Source organism: Martes martes (assembly GCF_963455335.1).
Source record: "Martes martes genome assembly, chromosome: 11".
In the NCBI taxonomy this organism is placed as follows: domain Eukaryota; kingdom Metazoa; phylum Chordata; class Mammalia; order Carnivora; family Mustelidae; genus Martes; species Martes martes.
In genome coordinates, this window is record NC_137899.1 from 1,501,342 (window position 1) to 1,520,275 (window position 18,934).

The 18,934-nt window shown below is 62.6% G+C and overlaps 1 protein-coding gene across 15 annotated transcripts; it reads right to left on the reverse strand.

Moving 5' to 3' along the window:
* Positions 1-4,157: 4,157 nt before the first annotated feature.
* TBRG4 (transforming growth factor beta regulator 4) lies at positions 4,158-12,323 on the reverse strand. Of its 15 annotated transcripts, none has more exons than XM_080818247.1 (12): positions 12,233-12,323; positions 11,601-11,759; positions 10,674-11,161; positions 8,391-8,714; positions 7,712-7,883; positions 7,282-7,439; positions 6,658-6,777; positions 5,744-5,888; positions 5,283-5,528; positions 5,051-5,162; positions 4,844-4,958; positions 4,158-4,424 (listed from the first exon to the last, which is right to left on the reverse strand). In XM_080818247.1, the coding sequence occupies exons 2-12, from the start codon at positions 11,617-11,619 to the stop codon at positions 4,323-4,325; spliced, it is 2,001 nt and encodes a 666-aa protein (XP_080674373.1). In that variant the 5' UTR covers positions 11,620-11,759; positions 12,233-12,323; the 3' UTR covers positions 4,158-4,322. The 15 variants fall into 15 exon arrangements, with proteins under 15 accessions (XP_080674373.1, XP_080674362.1, XP_080674363.1 ...); XM_080818236.1 differs by having other exon boundaries at positions 4,158-4,628; XM_080818237.1 differs by having other exon boundaries at positions 4,158-4,628; positions 11,601-11,762; positions 12,233-12,315.
* Positions 12,324-18,934: the final 6,611 nt, after the last annotated feature.

Below are 18,934 nucleotides of genomic sequence, written 5' to 3' on the forward strand. Positions count from 1 at the left end.
AAAAGAAAATGACCAGGCCCACCAGGAGAGGAAAGTAGGACTATACGCACCCCTGTTCGGGGAAGAAAGCGGGCAAGAGAAACTGCCCCCGAGGCTGGCAGGATGACACACTCACAGACACTTCGGGCGCTATGGTACATGTGTGCCTGAGCAAAGAAGTTAAGGGAGGTCAAATGATAAGGTCACATTAAGGGGAGAACATCCAAAACCCAGAGAAATGATGACATTCACTTTACGGGGCGAACAGAGGATCTGAATGGGCAGGAGAATGGGTGAACTTGAAGGCGGACCACGGACTACGCTAGCAGAACAGAGTGTCCGGGAACTGCGGAAGGCGCGGACCGCCTGGACACCCCCAGCGCGGGAACGCCAGGAGGACAGAGCGCGCTCCCACAGAAGGCACAGCTCACACTTCTAAGCTGAATACAAAACCTCCCAAACACCGGGAAGTCCAACGGACTCCAAGTAGGGTAGAGGCAGGCAGAGCCACGAGCAGGCGTCTGTAAAAATGCTAAAGTCAAAGACAACCTCTTCAAAGCAGCAACAACGATCGGGACTGAAACGTCAGTTCGGCGAGGCTGCGGGTTCAAGACCAGTACATGGACATCGACTGTCGGTCCCTCACAGCCAAAGCGATCCCGAGAAGGAGCAAAACTTGGAGGTGCCATGCGCCCTCACTTTACACTACACCACAAAGCAGATAGAGTGATCCAAACAGTACGCTTCTGGCGGGAAGCAGACACACAGGTCGGTGGAACTGGAGACAGTCCAGAAATAAAGCCACACTTAGGGGTTCAATGAATCTGTGAGAAAGAAAGCAAGAATGTCTGACGGGGGAAAGACGGTCTCGCCGACAGACACTGGACAACATGCAGAACGAGACCGGGCACTGCCCTGCACCACACGCAAAAATAAATTCAAAATGGACGAAAGACTTCAATGTGAGACCCGAAGCCATAAAACCCCCAGGGGAGAGCACAGGCACGTTCTCTGATATCGGCCCCGCGACATTCTTCTCGGAGTCTCCTCAGGCAACGGCGACACGAGACTGCATCTGGGCAGAAAGCTGGTGCACGGAGGGGGAACCATCAACGAGACATGAAGGCGGCAGCCTACGGAATGGGAGGGGGACCCGCGAACCACACGACCAAGTGAGGGGCGAATACCCAAAATGCATACAGAACATACGCGATCAAACATATTAAGCAATAAAACAGTATATGCAGTAAGAAAACCCAACAACAAATACCCCGATTAAAAAAACAGGCAGAGGATCTGAATAGATATTTCTCCAAAGAAGAAAAGCAGATGCCAACAGACGCGTGAAAAGATGCTCAGCGTCACTCATCGCCAGGGACACACACATCACAACAGGGAGAGACCACCCTGCCCTGTCAGAACAGCTAGCATCCAAAAAGAAATATGAAAAGTGTTAGCAAGCGTGTGAAGTTGGGACACTTGTGCACCGCTGGTGGGGTCATAAATTGATGCAGCTGCTCCGTGGAGTGGAGGTTCCTCAAAAAACTACACAACAGGGCGCCCGGGGGGGCTCAGTCGTTAAGCGTCTGCCTGCGGCTCAGGTCAGGATCCCGGGGTTCTGGGATCGAACTCCGCATTGGGCTCCCTGTTCAGCGGGGAGCCTGCTTCTCCTTCTTCCTCTCCCCCTGCTTCTGTTCCCTCTCTCGCTGTGTTTCTGTCAAATAAATAAAATCTTAAAAAAAAAAACCCTACAAAATTGTAAAAAATCTAAAACGCCAAACACAAAATGGCAACAGCTTCCAAGAAGGGTGACCAGAGGGAGGGAGGGGCTGTGGGGGCGGTACATAGATGAAGCGGATTAACAGGCACAAACTTCCAGTTAGAAAACACGTAAGTCACGAGTAGGTAACGTACAGCATAGGGAATACGGTCAACAATGTTCTAGTAACTTCGGTGACGGAAGATAACTAGACTCACGGGGATCATTTCATACCGTGTACAGAGTCACCATGATATACACCTGAAACTAACAGGATATTGTACATGAATTGTACTTTGGGTAAAGACTCAATTGTATTTTTTCTTTAAGATTTTATTTTTTTATTTGACAGAGAGCGAGTCACAAGCAGGCAGAGAGACAGGCAGGCAGAGAGAATAAGAGGGAAGCAGGCTCCTCGCTCAGCAGAGAGCCCGATGTGGGGCTTGATCCCAGGATCCTGAGATCATGACCCGAGCCAAAGACAATGGTTTAAACCCACTGAACCACACAGGTGCCCTAAGACTCAACTGTATTTCTATAAATTTGTAATAATCCAAAATTGAAATAAAGAGAATGCCATTCATAATAACCCCCAAAAGAATAAAGTCCTTAGGAATTAATTTAGCAAGGGAAGCTCAAAATCTACACTCTAAAAATTAGAAAACCGTTGAAGTTAAGGAACGGCTAAACCAATGTGCAGACATCCCATGTTCATGGATGGGAAGCGCTCCCCAAACTGAGCCAAGGCTCCCTTGCCATTCCTCTCCAAGCCCCAACTACTTCTTTGTGGGAACTGACAGGCTCCTTCTAAAATTCATACGCGGCCACAATGGACCCAGAATAGTCAAAACCACCTTGAAAATGTACCATCAAGTAGGACTCACCCTCTTTAAAATCCCAGTGTGGTTAACGTAGCGTCGTATTAACTGTAGGCGCAGAGTGAGCCAACTCTTCCAGTCACTCCGTGCTCACCAAGCACCCCGGCCCCTCGGCTGCTTCCCCCATCCTCCCGGCCACCTCCCCTTGGGTATGCATTTGTTCCCTATAGTTAGGAGTCCGTTTTCTAGTTTGCCTTTTCTTTTTGTTTCATAAATTCCACACCCCCCAGATGGCCAGAATGAAGCGCTCTCCAGCACTAGCCACAGGGGAGATACCCCATCTTCTAGAATCCGAGCCATCTAGGATGACACCACATGGCAAGGACTAAAGAACGAAAGAGCCCCTCACTCTGCTGGCGGCAACGTAGGCCGGCACAGTGCCAGGCGCCCTCCCGGGCATTTATCCGAGAACTGGGGTTTGCACTATCCTCGAGAGGGGGGCTGAGCCATCGAACCGCAGGGGCAGGGAAGGACCAGCACAACACTCGCGTGAGCGCCCCCCAGAAGGAACTGGCGCAGATCCGACCCGAGGGCCACGCAGTCAGACTCCTCTATAGAAGCTCTGAGGTCAGGGGAGAAATGGAAAAAACAGGGGTGGCAGCTAGCAAAAGGGAGGTGCGGGCGTAGGGGGCACAGGGCTCCTTGTGCCAAGGAGCCGTCCTACTTGGGGACTCCCATCCCCATCAGGGTCTTGGTGGGATACCCGCCAGTGCCATGAGAGGTCACCCCTGAGCAAACAGGGAGCCTCACAGCTACTACGTCCCTTCTCACGAGCACAAAGGGACTCACGTGTGTCCCATGGAGGCAGGTGGGGCCTGAGCAGTGCACAGGACAGGCTCACGCATCCTCAGGGGGCCACGGGAGGCCCTCCTGAGCCGATCTGCACCTGGTGCTCGCCCACGCCAGTCCTTCGCTATGGCAGGTCTCTTGCCCGGGCCACTGTCGCTGCCCCCTCCCACCTAGTGAGGGACAACCACCCCCTGGGCAAATGTGTCCACCCTCGTGCCTGTGTGAGCTGCGAGTTCTCTGGAGGCGTGCGAACAGCTGGCCTGGGGACCCAGGGTGGAGATGGCCCTTATCCCCAGCTCTCTCCACCCCAGGGCCACCGGGAACAACTGTTCCTTCCAGCATCTAGTGGCGCTACTGCTGCACTGGGAAAGGAGGCTCGGGGCGCACAGGCCTGTGACCCCAGGAACCCCTGGCCCGGACGGGCGGGGAGGGGTCATGAGACCTGCTGTGTCTGCCGAGCACTGGTTCTGCTCCAGACCCAGCGCCTCCTGTCAGCTTGGCTCCTCGGGGCACCCACACCGCCAGGAAAACCCCAAGCCGTGTCCCCAAAACCCAGGGGCCTGCCTGGGAAGGTCCTCACGGCCCCAGGGCCGGAGGCATCAGGCTCCACCCGCATAGATGCACCGCTCGTGTGCAACTGGCAACCGCGTGCGTGCCGACGAGGCTCCCGGGGAAGGCAGAGGTAGGGACAGGCCAGTAATGTGGAAAGCAGGGCAGAGGGGGGTGAGGGCAACAAAACCCGGGACGTCTCCTGGTGTTGAAAGCTGCAATCACAGGTTTATTGCCCGTCAGAGGCAGGCGCCGCAGGCCAGCACGCCCCTCTGGGCAACCTTGCCCAGGCACGAGTGTCCAGTGGCCCCGGCCAGGCCTCGGGAGAGCCCGGCCCCCCCCAAGCGCGGCCCGTGGCTCGGGACACGTCACTTGGCCAGCTCCTCTGCCACGGCTTTTCGCATCTTGTCCTTCAGGTAGGCGCCTTTCTGCCACTCGGACTTGAGCTCCAGCCACTCGTAGTACGGGACCTGCGGAGAGGGCACGGCGCCCGCGGCTCTGCCCGCTGTTCTGCACCTGCACCCCTACCCTCCCGAGCCTACGGAGCCGCAGGATGGTGGCCGGCAGGGAGGCCCCGCTCCCCTCGGCGCTCAGGGCCACAGCGCCCTGACCCCTGGGCCAGGGATCCGGAAGGCTGCGGCGCCCGGAAACAGCTTTTTAATTTTTAAAAACCGCTGAAAACAGAAAAACATCCAAGACGTAAACGTGACAGAACTGTCCCTCAGTCTGTAATGCCACCCTGCTCCCCGCGGCAGGCACGCAGACTGGGTCTAGGAGGCCCCGAGCGGCTCCCAGAAGCTGTGGCCTTAAACGCCACCTTCCAAGCTTCCCTTTCTCCCGCGGGAGGGGGGACCCCGACACAGCCGGCCCCGGGCCCCACGGTACTCACGTCCACCACCAGGAAGCCAGCGGCCTGCACGTGGCGCCGGGCCAGCGCGAAGCGCCCCAGCAGCTCTCGGCTCCGGCTGCCGTAGCTGGAGAACTCCCAGCGCAGGAAAGCCAGCCTGGCAGGGAAGGACGCGGGGCTCAGGCGGAGCGTGCGCCCGGGGCCCGCGGAGAGCGCAGGGAGCCCCGGGGAAGCCGTGCGGCTGCCTACCTCTTGGCTCCGGGGGGCAGCGGCTGGCTCCCGCGTGGCGGGGCGAGATGAGGGGCCGCAAAGCTCCCGAGAGGCAGGAACTGGCCATCGGGGTCCAGCAGCACCTCGGCGTCTAGGAGGGGCGTGGGCGCACGTGTTAGGGACCGTCCCCGGGGGCGCAGGGCCCCCACCGCAGAGGGCTGGCATGAGCAGCAGCCCCGTGGCCGTCGGCAGGGGGGTGCGGGGGGCTCACCCAGGACCCAGCCGTACTGCGTGGGCACCGCGAAGCTGCCCCTGTCGCTGCTCCCCAGCAGCCCCTTCAGCGCGTCCTGCAGCTCCTTCTGCAAGGGAGTCGCCTTCCTGTCGAGGGCGGACGGTCTGGGGACCAGGGCCGCGGCCGGCAGACGCGGGCCCGCGTAGCCGGGGTGCTCCAGCTGAGCGCTGGCGTTCACGTGCAGCAGCTTCCGGAAAGTGCCCTGGTCCTTCGGGGACTGGGCCTCTAAGGGAGAAGATGGCGTGAGAAGAGCGGGTGAGCTGAGGAACACGTGGGCCAGGTGGGGGACAAGGGTACCCTGCCCCCACGCTGCCCCCTGCACCACATGTGCTATCAGCAAAGAGGGTCTGGGGGCCCCCACAGGGAGGGGCGGAGGCGTGCAGAAGCAGGCAGGCACGCCCGGCGGCCTCGGGGGGGGGGGGGGCCGCCCCACCGCTCACCTAGAAACTGGCCGTGCAGTTCAGGGCGCAGCACGGCCCGCAGCTCGGCCTCCCGCGCCTGCCGCAGCACGCACAGGGCCCACACCACGTCCACCTGCAGGGCCGGGTGCAGCCCCGTCAGCTCCAAGTCCAGCTTCTCGTGAACCTGAGGGAGGACAGGGTGGGCGGAAGAAGGGGCTGCCCTCAGCAGTGGCCGCCATCCCACGCTGGCAGCGCTCAGGGCTCCTGAAGGACTCGGCCACCCCGAGGCCCGAAGAGCTGGGGGGTGTCCTGCCCACGCTTCCGGCCAGGCTTGGGGCAGCCCCCATCGAGAGGACCAGAAACCCTCCTCGGCACCAGCACGACCTTCAGCTAGAGCTTCCCACAGCCCCTCCCAGCAGCAAGGGTCTGTGCTATGAACTCGTGTGTCCCATCACACAGGGAGCAGGCCCCCGGCCGGGGAGGTGTGTCTGGACTCGAAGAGACTTGGAGACCATGGAAAGGACTGCAGGTGGCCTGCTGGGGCGGTGCCGCACAGACGCCCAGGGTCAAAGCTGGTGCACACGCAGAAAGGCTCACCCTGCGTGGATGCACAGGTGACCCACGCGGCACACAGCCCTGCCCGCAGATCACAGCGACAGTGGGGCGTTAAGGAAACACCAGGATCGGAGACCAGGGATCCCCTGGCCCTGACTGTGCGGCCGGCGACGGAGCCGGCCGACGCCTCCTGACCCACAGCTGCTCTGGGCCACAGAGCAGGCGTGGGGGACCGCGTGTCTTCCGTCCCAGGACAATGTGTGTCACGTGGCTCTAGCCTGCTCCCCTCGCATCCCCAGGGCCCCCACGCAGAATTCCCGCCTGGACCTGCTCCCCGGGGGCCCTGCAGCAGCCGGCAGGGAGAAGGGAGGAGGTGGGCAGGGGTGCACAGACCGTACCAGGCTGAAGAACTGATCCTCCTGTTCCGGACGCTCCGGATGGAAGTTGAGGTGCGCGAAGGCCAGGAGCACATTGCACAGGTGCGGCACCGGGACGGTCTGGGCTCTGTCCAAGACGTGCTGGGCCGGCCAGGTCAGGTGGAGGACAGTGTAAGACGGACCCATCCCTCCCACGGCCCGTGACCCCAGCCATCCAGGTCTGGGTAGACCTTCCCCGCCAGCAGCTGCCATCCCCAGAGGCTGGGATCCCCAGGAGCCGCCCGGCAGCGGCTCTACAAATGCTGCCGCCGCGCCGCATGGCCTTGAGCAGCTGCGGGCTGCGTGCACACAGACGCGTCTCTCCCGGCTGCTGTCCTGGGAGCTGTGAGTGGATTCTAGACTCGCCGCCCGTACAGCTTGCTGTGACAGCCACCCAAGAACATAAACTCTGAAGCCGAGAGAACAGAAAACACCGTCCCCACCCACGTCTGCTCCCCGAATGACCCAAGGAGGAACCCCCGTGAACAAGCAGGCAGCGTGTCTGGCCAGCTGTGCCTCCCCGACGCAAGGGGCAGGGAACCCACTCCAGGGGAGTCAGGCCCCCACGGCGTCCAAGCCCAGGCTGCAGGGCTCTGCCCGGCTCACCTGGACGAAGGCCTCAAACAGAGGCCCGCTGAGCCACTTGAGGAGGGCGAATGACTTGGCGCAGCGGGCCACCTCGCCGGACGTCAGGCTGGGCACGTGGGGCAGCAGGTCGGCAGCCAGGCGCTGGAACACCTGCGTCTGCTGGAAGCCGAGTTTGCCTTCGGGACAGAGCGAGCCCAGGGTTCACCCTCGAGGGTCTACAGACTGCCCCGGGAGCCACCCGGCCACCCCAGCCTGGCCTTGAGGTCTGGGGATGAGGTGTCCGTGACCAAATTTATCCCTGAGGCCCAGCAGAGGGGACCAGGGCCCATGGGTCACTGAGTTTCTGTGGCAGCCTCTTGGGCCAGTGCCGGCCACGGGGTGGGCGGGCACCGAATTTGACACAGCTGCAGCCAGAGCGCCCTTATCCCCGCTGCTCCCCAGGGCTCACCGTAGGCGTATGCCAGGTCCAAGAGGACGCCTTTCGTCAGGGGGAGGGGCTTCTGGACCAGGTGGTAAGAGACGGCTCGCAGCAGGGGCACTGACCGCCGGTTCTGAGCGGCCAGCGTCACCAGCACCTTCCGCAGCTCATCGGGCCCGAACTGTTCCGCCAGCTCCAGGCACTGTCAATCACAGCCGCAGGGGTCAGCGGGGCGGCCGAGGCCAGGGCTCCTGCGCGGCGCTGGGCGGCCCCTGTGGGACAGCAACTGCGCCTGAGCTCACTAACTCCGGGCCCCAGCCGGGTGGGGCCTGCCCCAGCTCCCATCCGGGGAACCCCCAGGCCCAGGTGCCCTGTCTGCAGCCAGACTTATCCCCAGGTCCCAGTGCAGGCGGCCCGGGGCCCATGGGCTGCACGGCCTGCTGTAGCAGCCATCTAGGCCAGCGCCCGCTACGACAGCAACGGGGGCTGAATTTGACCTGACTGCGGGGGGGGGGAAGAGGGGTGTAGGGGTGTAGGGGTGTGGGGGTGTGTGGCGTGGCACATCACCGGGAAGTGTGAGCCGGGAGTGGGTCCACCCGCCGGCCCAGGTCACGCACACATGGTGATTTTAGAGAAGACAAAGCACGCTGGGCTCACCAGCGTGGCCACAGAGCGTGCCCGTGGCCGCCCCGTGCCCCTGCCCCAGTACCTTGTCCTCCAGGCGGTTCATCAGCGGCTCTGAGAGCGGCCCCGCCTTCGCCATCAGGGCCACCACCGTGCGGCCATCCTCGATCTCTGCCCAGCGCCGCTCCAGGCTCACGAGCAGCTCGGTCAGCAGCTCCTGGGAGCCCCGCTGCTGCATGTAGGCGGTGCTGGACTCCGCCAGGAAGGCCAGGTGCTTGTACCGGAGCCTGCGCAGGCGCCAGCGGACCTCCTGCTCCACCGACTGCAGCTGCGTGCAGGCCGAGGGCGGCGCCAGCGTGTAGAGGCTCCGGAGCAGCCTCACGAGGGGCCCGTGCCAGACCGAGGCTATCTGGGTGGGGAGGACAAGGGAAGTCACACCCGAGAACCCACCCATCCCGTGCCAGCAAAGCTCCCTGCCAACTGCCGGAAGGCGGGCACTCCTGGGAGCCCACCCCACTCCGCGAGCGGGCTGGGTCCCCCGCGAGCACGAGCTCTGTGCGAGGAGGAAAACCCCCCAGGCTGCTCCAACGCAAATTCCACAGAGGCGGGTGGTCACACAGAGACCTGGCCGCGGGTCTGCGCAGCGGGAACGCCTGCTGAATGCCCCACCCGCGCGCAGACGTGAACCCAGCAAGCTGCCGAGTCCAGCAGTCAGGGGAAAGCCTGCAGGGCGGACTCAGGCTCAAACTGTCCGCCTGCTGGTTCCCCTACTGACAGTGACGGTAAGCAGTTAGCTGAGAGGAGTGAAGCCCCCCCACCCCAGCACGTCCAGGTACCAGGGCCCTGCTGCCCCACCCTCCCGTCCAGCCCCTGCTCCCCAAGGTGCGTGGCTGCAAAGCAGCCCTGGGACATGTGGGCAAGAGGAGGCCTGGCGACCCCACATCCCCAGACACCAGGGACGAGGGACTGGCTGTTCACATGGCACCACCGCTGCCACCTCAGGGACTCACACCCCGTGAGGCTTCACACCGCAACACACGGTACCCCAAAGCCCTGAGGCAGTGGCACCAGCACCGCCTTCCTCCTTGGGGGCTGTTTCTGACAAGAGGGACCCCGCTGATGTTTCCAGGCCTCAGGGATGCGCAGGGGCCCCTCTAGCCCAGCTCATGCCCTCGCAGAGGCAGTATGCGGCAGAGGGCCCCCAGGGAGCCAGGGCGCAGGGGCTCAGGGGGGGTCCTGTCCACAGCACTGAGCCTCTAACTCGGCCCCACTGGTGGGGCCGCTCCCTTTCCTGGTGAAATGGGACTGCACAGAGGGAGCAGAGTGCAAACAGGGGAGCCGGGAAAGCGCTGGGGAGGCCAGCGAGTAAAAAATTTGAGTCCGTATCAGGAAACGTGGGGCCCCATCAGTGTGTCTCCTGGAAGGCAGGAGAACTTTTACAAGGAAGCTTGGTCACCACCCGCATTCTACTTTGTTCCCAGTTTGTTTTGGCTCACGGCTTTGTTCCAATGTCTACTCTCATCTCCTGAAACACGCTTCACTTGTCTGTGTGTGTGCAAAACAGCCAGTAACAACCAGGACCACAGGGGTTACAAGCGACAGCATCAGAGAGAAGCGACCTTCTGCCGTGACCCCAGCGCACGCACACATTTCACCGAGATAGAAAGCTCCACGCCTCCCTTACCACGGAAGCATTCCGGCATTTTCTCCACGGGCCCATCTCGCTGTAAAACCAGCCAGCCACGCCCACTGCTTTCCCAGACTGTAGTCGGAAACCCCACCCTTAACCTGTGACTCTCCGCTGCCGCCTCTGACACCTGCACACAAGGCTCTGGAGCTCAGTGACCGAAGCACGGCTTCCCTCCAGCACGGACCAGGGGAGGGACTGTGGGCTGACAAGGCCACAGCCAAGAGCTGGTGTGTCCCCCCCACCCCCATGCCACAGACAGGTGCTCTCTGCACTCTTGTGTTAAGGATCTGACCAGCTGGATGATGGCCGCGCTCAGCTCCCTGGCACCCTCCATCAGCCGCCCCCGCCCCCCCATCTCCTCCAGCTTTAGGGGCGTGCGCACCGTGAGCCAGACACTGGAGGGGAGCTACACAGGTCAGGACTGCCTGCCCAGGGCAAAAGCTCCCCGGGAAACAGAGAAGAACCAGCTCGCTTCCTGTGCATCCACTTCCCGGGTCCCGTTTGCTGCTTGGTAGAGGACAGCAAAACTCAGCTGAGAGGACAGCGCGATTAACCAAAGGATGTAACGAACTAGGCAAGCAACAGGGTTCCCGGCTGTAAAAAGCGACTGGCTGCTCCGGACTCCAGTGCCACTGTTTTCTGCCTGCCGAACCCTGAGAGAACATTCTAGAAACCCACCTGGCTATTGACAAGCTGGAGAAGCTGCTGAAAGCGGGCATCCTGCATGAGTGAGGCCTTGTGTTCTGGCTTGTCGGAGAGCAGGCGGGAAAGCTGAATGAGCACAAGGGCTGCGTGGTTCCCGTGCAGGCAGTGACCACCGCTGAGCAGCTCCAGGAGCTCCTCTGGCCGCGTGGCCTTCTCGATGAGCTGGTCCACCTCTTGCTGCTGCGGCCTGGCGCTGAACACGTGCTCCTTCTCTAGGAGCCCCGACAAGGAACGTGGGAAGTGCGAACTGGGCGAGGTAGCTGAGGAGGTCAGAGTCCTGCGGCCGACCTGGGCAAGTCTCAGTCGACCCACGGAAACCACGGCAGGAGCCGCGGCGGGGGACACAAGGGTGGCCTCCCTTAGGAGGCAAGCGCATCGCTTCACCAGGCGGGCTGCCATGGCTGCCTGGGGCTGGGGGCAGGGGCCGGCAGGTAAGACTGCTAGCACGTGGTTCCACAGCCCTGCAGAGACAATGGAGAGAAAACGGTGATGCGGGCGAGCTCCCTCTCCCGGACTCGAGAGCAAGACCCATGAAGGCACGGCCACTCTCACCACCCGCTGGAACCTCTCCTTTCTGAAGCAAAAACCTCACAGACTTGGTTTCCGTGAAGGACCTGACAAATACCCACGCACAGAGCACCAGGGCTTGGGCTGCGGAGCGGCTGTCCTGGCAGGGCCTGGAGTCAGCTAGTTCGACAATCCAGACCCCAGCTTGTCCCAGGCCTCCGGGTGGGGCTGGCCCACGGACGCTCTCACTTCAAAGGCCCCAAGAGTTAGAAGAGCTGACTTGGGGAGACGCAGGGGAAGACGTTTTCCATCAGACCGCGCCTGGAAAATCCACACCCCACAGCCTCGCCCTCCCGCCTCCCCCAGGCCCCGCTGTCCCCCGACGCCACAGACCTAGGAAATCACCCTTCATGCCTCCACGCCCAGGCGAGACGTCACCTCCTCCCAGGCTCCGTCGCACATCCCGCTGCCACGGCCTCCAGCCGCTCGGACCGTCTCGCTCGGCGGGGCGACCCCGCGGCCGGCGCACGGCAGGTGCCCGGGCCTCCCCTCCTGCTAAAGCAGAGCGCGCGCTCGACTCCCAGCTGCCCGGAGCCTGGCCCCGGGCCGGCACGCCTCCCTCGCTCGCCGGCGCACCGCAGCTGCGAGGCCTCGGGTCTCACCACCGCACAGCCCAGACTCCGGACGACACGCGCCCGAAAGCGACGTCCCGCACCCCCGGCGCCCGCCGGCGGGGACGCCCCCCACGGAGGACAGCCCTGCGGCCTGGGGACGGAGCTGAGGTCCGGAGGCCCCGCTGGGGTCGGGCGAACACCAGCCCCGAGGCCCGGCCGTCGGGGGCGGACAGAACACCCGCACCCGGGCCCGCCGGCCACCACGCGGCATGGCGGCGGGGGTGCGCGCACGCACGGGCCGGCCGGTCCCCCGCCTTCAGCCGCGGGACCCCGACCCCCCGCATCCCGGTGCGCCCTCCAGCCCTCGGGACCCACGCCCAGAATCCTCCTCCCCACCCGCACCAGACATACGCAGCAGCCGCGGGAGCCGCCGCTGACCTCCATGTGCCCCCGCACCGTCCTCGGCTCACGCCGCGCGGCGCGCTCGCTACGTCACTTGGCGCGCCGCCGGAAACGAGCCTAGCCGAGGTCCGCCCGACCGGAAGTCGCGCCCACCACCCTTTCCGGCAGGGTGCCATCTTTGCTGAGGGCAGACAGCCGGAAGTCACGCTAGCTGCCCCCTCTTCGGCCGAGTGCCATCTTTGCTGAGGGCACAACCTAGGAAATGGGAAGTAGCGGGGCGAGAGGCGGGTGCTGGGCAGTTCAGGAAAGATGGGAACCGGGAAGAATGGGGCGCAGACGGCCGGGCGTCTGCAGCCCCGCCCTGCAGCCCACTCCGGGTCCCGCGCGCAGGGGCTGCGGTGGAGCGGTTCCCAGCCGGGGGCGTGCGGCCGTGCAGGCGCGGTGTGCCGGGCGCTCTGGGCCCGCCGCGGCCGTGGGGCTCACGCACCGCCTCCGGCTCGCGGGCGCGGGCGTGTCGTTTTGGGAGGGCGGGAGGCGGGCCCAGCGCCCCTGAGGGCTGTGCGCGGTTACCGCCCCTTCCCGCCGCGCTCTCCCCGCTGCGTGCGGTTCGCCCCGGGCTGTGGTCGTCGGGTGCGGCTCCCGGAGCGCGTCGGAGTCCGGCGCCTCTCCCCCGGGGCGCTCCCCGCCCGCCTCGGTCTCTCCCGCCGGCCCACCCGTCGGGCGGGTCCCCGCGCCTTCAGACTCCCCGGGGCCGTCGGCCGGGTCCTGTCCTCCCCGGGGCCGTCGGCCGGGTCCCCCTCCCCGGGGCCGTCGGCGGGGTCCTCTCCTCCCCGGGGCCGTCGGCCGGGTCTCCCCCTTCGCGGGAAGGGGAACGGGGTCCTCCTTGCGCAGTCCCGTCGCGGCTCCTCCGTCCGCGCGTTTCCCGGAGGGCGCCCTGGCTCGCTCTGGAGAGCTGGTGCGGCGAGGGCACATTCGGACGCCGCGGGTCTGAAAGGATGCGCCCCGTGTCCCCCCACCTGCCGGCGGGCCGGGCCGGCTGGCTTGGCTGAATCCGCTCCCTGCTGTCGCAGGCTCGCGCAGACCCTCGGGCCTCGCTCCTCTGGCTTCTGAGTCCGCAAGTTTGCCTGCGGTGTCCGTCCTCCCTCCCTCCCTCCCCCCCTTCCTTCCTTGTTTCTGTTCTCTCTTTCTCCCCCTCCTTCTGTCCTTTTTCTTATTTCTGTTTTAACTTCTAAAAGCTGGCTTTTCATTATGCCTGCGGGTCCGACATCTCCCGGCGCTGAGAGTCTCCCTCCTTGCCCGAGCCCATGGTGGGCCCCGCCTGAAAGCCCTGTCCTCAGGCTGGGGTCCTTGTGTACTGGGTTGGGCGTATCCTTTCCTTCATTGGATCTCTTTCCAAAATGCCCAGGTTCGAATATTGGCTCTTTGAGTCTGGTTTCTGATTTTCCCTGTTTTTCCCATCTTGTCTCATCTCGGCTTCTTTCCATCTCCTGATTTTTTGCTCTGCTTCCTGACACCGACCCTCAGCGTCAGCTTCTGACTCTCCTGACGCCTGGTTTCTGCCGTCACACTTAGACTTACTGCGGCCTCCTTTTTGGCTTTGAATGTTCCTTTTTATACTATTTTTTTTTCATGATTGTGATATTTTCTCTTATGGGAGGATTTTGGTGAAAGGAATTTTTTCCTCTAGGTTTTCCGTTTCCCTGTGTGGTTGCTCGTCTTCTCCCTCGTGCCATTATTACGCATCCTGGTTTGGTTTCTAGCCTCAGATGTCAACCCCTCCGTTGCTGGTGGGACTGCGGAATGGTGTGGCTGCTTTTAAAGTTTCATATTTTGTTACAAAACTAAACATACTCTTACCATAGACAACGGACCTGATGGCTTTGTCCTCCCAGTTCATATGTCGAGACCTGACATTCAAGGTGATGGTGTTAGGAGGTGGGGCCTTTGGGACGTGATTGGGTCATGAGAGTGGAGGCCTCTTGGTGGGATTAGTGTCCTTAAAAGAGACCCCTGGGCACCTGGGTGACTCGGTTGGTTGAGCGTCTGACTCTTGGTTTTGGCTCAGGTCATCATCTCAGGGTCATGGGATCGAGCCCTGTGTAGTGGGGCCCCACGCTTAGCATGGAGTCTGCTTCATCCCTCCTCTCAAGCGTGCGGTCTCTCTCTCAAAATGAAAAAGAGACAGAGACCCCACAGAGCCCCTGGATTTCCACCACGTGAGAGCACAGCAGAAAGTCTGCAGTAGAGAAGACAGCCCTCCCCCGATCATCCTGGTGCCCCAATCTCGCTCCTCCGGCCTCCGAAACTGTGAGAAACAGATTTCCGTTGCTCGTAAGACACAGAGTTGATGATAGTTTGGTGACAGGGGCCAGAACACACTCAGACACCACGCAGGCCCACAGTCGTGCTGTTTGGTATTCCCCCCGAGAGCTGAGAACTCACATCCTCACGGAAACCTACACACAGATGTTTCTAGAAGCTTCAGTCCTCATTACCAAGACTTGGAAGCAACCAGGGCGCCCTTCAGGAGGGGGATGGCCAAGCAAACTGTGGTCCACCCAGCTGGTGGGGTATTACGGATCACGAGAAAGAGCGAGCTGTCAAGCCACAAGAGGATGTGGAGGGACCTCGAATGCATGCCTTTAGGTTAAAGGAGCCTATTTGCAAATGCCGCACACTTTGTGATTCCAAACGTAGAATGTTCTGGAAAAGGCAACACTGGCAGCACCGTGGAGAGGTCCGTGGTTGCCCGGGCTGGGGGTGGGAAGGATGAACAGGCAGAGTGGGATCTTTGGGGCAGTGAATCCATTCTGGGTGATACTATAATGGGTGGGTATCACACCTTTGTCCAAAGCCACCGGATATGTGCACCAAGAGGGAGCTGTCCCGTCCGCTGGGGACTTTGGGTGTTCGTGGCGAGGCCTTGTAAGTTCATTGATCATAACGAGTGTACCCTTTGGTGGGGAATGTTGATGGGGGGGAGGGTGTGCGTGTGTGTTGTGGGGACAAGAGGTAGATTTCACTGTTTTTGCTGGGGACGTAAAATCGCTCTAGAAAAGGAAGAATATTAAGAAAAAGCAAAGAGCGGCGAGTCACGCAGTGATGCGGGTGCGTCTCAAAACTGAGACGCAGAGTCTGAGCTTTCACACCTCTCCGGTAAACGACAGCGGCCCCGTTGCAAACCGGTCACAGAGTGGGAGTAACCTCTCTCCGAAGCCCCACCTGTGCCCAGTGAACGCGTGTGAGGACGCTCAGCGTCGCTGGCCCTCAGAAAGGTGCCGCTCGAAGCCGCAGTGCGGTGCCCGTTTGCACCACTTTCACGGCGGCTGTGAAAACCCCCGCCGCAGAACCGGGGAGACGACAGGTGCTGGGGAGGGCGTGGGGAGCTCCGCGTGCTGAGCGTAGCCGGTGGGCGTGTAACACGGTGTGGCTGCTTTGGAAAATGGGCAGTTTCTCAAAACAGTGTGACTCTTAGGTGCACACTCCGAGAAAACGGAGAACGTGTCCGTGCGACACTCGTGCACAAGTGTTCCCAGAAGGCCCCAACCAGGCACTGTCCGGTGACCATCAGTGGATCAACGAGTGTTCCTGATGGGATGGTGGCCAGCCAGAGCCACTCGAAATGAGCCTTAAAGTCATGCTCGGTGACAGAGTCCCGACAGGAGATGGTCCTGGACACGCAAGTCTCTGTGCGCAGAAGTAGATGAGCTCTTGCCAGGGCCGGGGTCGTGGGGCTGCGATGGCTTCGGGCGCTGGACACGCTCTGGATTGGGTGGGTGCCCTGTTAACTGAGAATGCGAGGGGCCACTGGGCTCTACAGGGTGAGTGGACGTGTGTTACGTGAATTGTCTCAGTAAAGCAGGTGCGTGGCACAAAGTGGGGGGCCCGAGAGAGGGGCCTCTGGCCCATGAGTGGGCTTCGCCGTCAGGCCACGTTTAGGGCACCTGCCGTTGCTGTCTGTGTAGTTCTTGAGTGGTTGCCGGAGCTGCCATCAGGAGCCTGGGTAGGGGGACAGCTGGCTCGGGGAGCCGAGGGCATCAGGTTTGAGCGCGCGGACCTTGCTGTGGCCACAGTCCCTGTCGCCATTGCTCCGGGAGATTACGGGGGGGGGGGGCTCGCCTGGGGCCCACTGCCTGGGGACTCACTGGCCGAGGCAGGGAGCCCCGTGCGGCCCCTCAAAGCCTCTCTGACTTCCCGGGAGCCAAGAGTCAGCTCCCCCTGGTGACTGAGGGGGGCTCTGACCTTAGGGGAGCTGTGTCCAGGCCTGGGGGCTATGTCTGGAGTCCCCACAGTCACTCAGATTTCCACAGGTGGCCCCGTGCTCAGAGCTGGCCAAGGCAATTCAGTCCGGAGGCCCTCGGCCGCAGTCCCCAGAGAGGCTCCTGCCCTGGTGGGTGGGTTTTGTGGGTTGGAGGAGAGGATCTGAGTTGGCAGCAGGTGTTCAAACCGCTCCTGAGCACTGAGCTTGGAACCGCCGCTGCCGTCAGAGGCAGCGGACCCAGCTGGATGCGGGGAAGACGTGGGCGGCTTCGTTCTTGTCGCTGTCCTGGTTGTGCTCGGTGAGCCCCCTCCGCGTTCCTGCTCCTTACCCCAGTCGCACCCTATTTCCTGTGCCCCTCGCAGTGAGGCCAGCCCGGCTTGCTCCCTTCCTCCCCAGCCTGATGGTGACTTGAGCGCAGAGTGGCCTTGGGGTCCCAGCCCGGTGCCCTCAGCAAGGTGCCGGGGAAGGACAGCGCCCTCTGGGCAGCCTGCTCACGAGGCCCAGGGCACCGGGCTGACAAGAAGGCCGGATGAGATGGGTTCGGCTCCCTTCGAGAGGGAGGCGGAGGGATGGCCGGGAAACCTCAGCCCACCCTGTCCGTCGCACTTGCTGGCAGGGGAGTGACAGAACCAGAGCAGCGAGCAGACGTGCCGCCGGAATCAGGACCCGAGGAGCTGGTGATGGTGGTGGCGGGGGATAGACTGCGCCGGCAGCTAGGGACGCGGCTGTTCAACTGTGCCCCACACGAGGGCCTTCCTGGGTCTACCCCGGAGGGGCACGGCGTGGTGCTGGCCCCTGCGGCCCTCTGCCAGGCTGGGTTTCCTCCCCTCTGGTGTCCCAAACCGGCCCTGGGGAAAACCCCTGAGGAGCTTCCGGGGCGGACGTGACCGCTCGTGAGTTGCTGGGGCATCCAGTGCCGCCTCGGTGGCTGGTCGGGGACGGGTCTGGAAGCCGCTGCCCGGCCGCCTCCAGAGGTCTCCCCATGCCTCTTCCGTGCGTGAGTGTCGCCGTCTCCTGCCGTAGTACATCTTAGCTGTGGACGAGGCGCAGTGCTGCGTCCTTCGTAGGATCCCAGAGCCTGGGCGTGAAAGACTGTCCCCCGGGACCTCCCCAGACCCCCAGGAGGAAGAGGAGGGGGGGAGGAGGAGGTCCTTACAGCTTACACCTCCTCCCTCTCCCTCCTCTTCCTCTCCTCCTTCCTCTTCCCTCCACTCCTCCATCCCTCCCGTGTCCCGTCCCTCCTCCTCGCCCACCCTTCGCCATGTCCACCAGGAAGTCCCGCAGCGCCTCCTGGGCCGGTGGGGCAAGTGCTCAGTACAGTGTGTGGCGGGGCCTGGCCCCGGGCGCTACTGATGCCCTCCTAGCCTCTCCTGGCTCTGGCCCACCTGAGCTCCAGCGTGGGGGGGTGGGGGGGCCTCAGCGCAGACGAGGGGGAGGAGGAGGGGGAGGAGCGGCGCTTCAGGGGGATGGAGTTGGGTGGCCTGGGCAGGAGGCTGGCAGGGTCTGGGAGCTCTGGGTGGGCTGCCGTGAGCACGCGGTGGGGGGTGGTGGAGCAAGAGGGGGTTTCCACCCCGGATGGACATCCGGCTCCTGAAAGCAACTGTTCTAAGAGACCCTGTGGTGGGGAATCCTAGGTGCGGCGAGGCCAGCAGACCAGGAGATGAGTCCCCTTCCCCCGCCCCCCCCGCTCCCCGTCTTCTACAACACCGAGTGGAAACCGGACTCATGTGATGGCACATCTCTGGCAAGGCCACCATGTGTGAGTGTTGTGGTCCCCTTGGGTCGCACTGGGACACACAGCCCCCTGGTGGGTCCTAGCAGGTGCGGTGCCAGATTTGATCCCTTGGATGGGTTGGGACGAGCTCTCCGCTGTGGGAGGCGCTCCCCCTGGTGAGTAGTGAGCAGGTCTACGGGACGCTTTGAGGCTATGACGTTTCTCCCAGTGGTTTCCCCAGCACCTGATGCCACCGCGTGGAGTGATGATGACTTTAGAGCTGTGGAGATGGGCTTCCAGTCCTGTGCCCCTCCCCCCACTCCATGATGACCAGCATTTTCTGTGAAGAGCTTCCTGTCTGTCACCGTCGCTGCTGGGGTCTAGTTGTCTGGTGGTGGCCGCACGCGGGCGCTGCTTTCTGGCACATGGTGTCCCACGCGGCCTCGTCCTGTGTTCACTCAGCAATGTCTCCAAGGAATCCTGGTTCCTTTTGCTGGAGAATGGTTCAGAAACAAAAGGCCACCAGTCGATGCCCTTTTCTTGGATAATCCGTCTGTCTCCCCAGCTCCTGACGCGTCAGCGGGCACGTGGCAGGCAGTGGAGTGTGCACGAGCTGGGCCAGGCTGGCCGAAAGCTCCCACGCCGGCCGGCTGCACACCGGGTCGCCGTCAAGAGCTCTGGTCTTTGGCGGTTTCTGGGTGGGCTCTGTGGGTTAAGTGTTTGCCTTCTGCTCAGG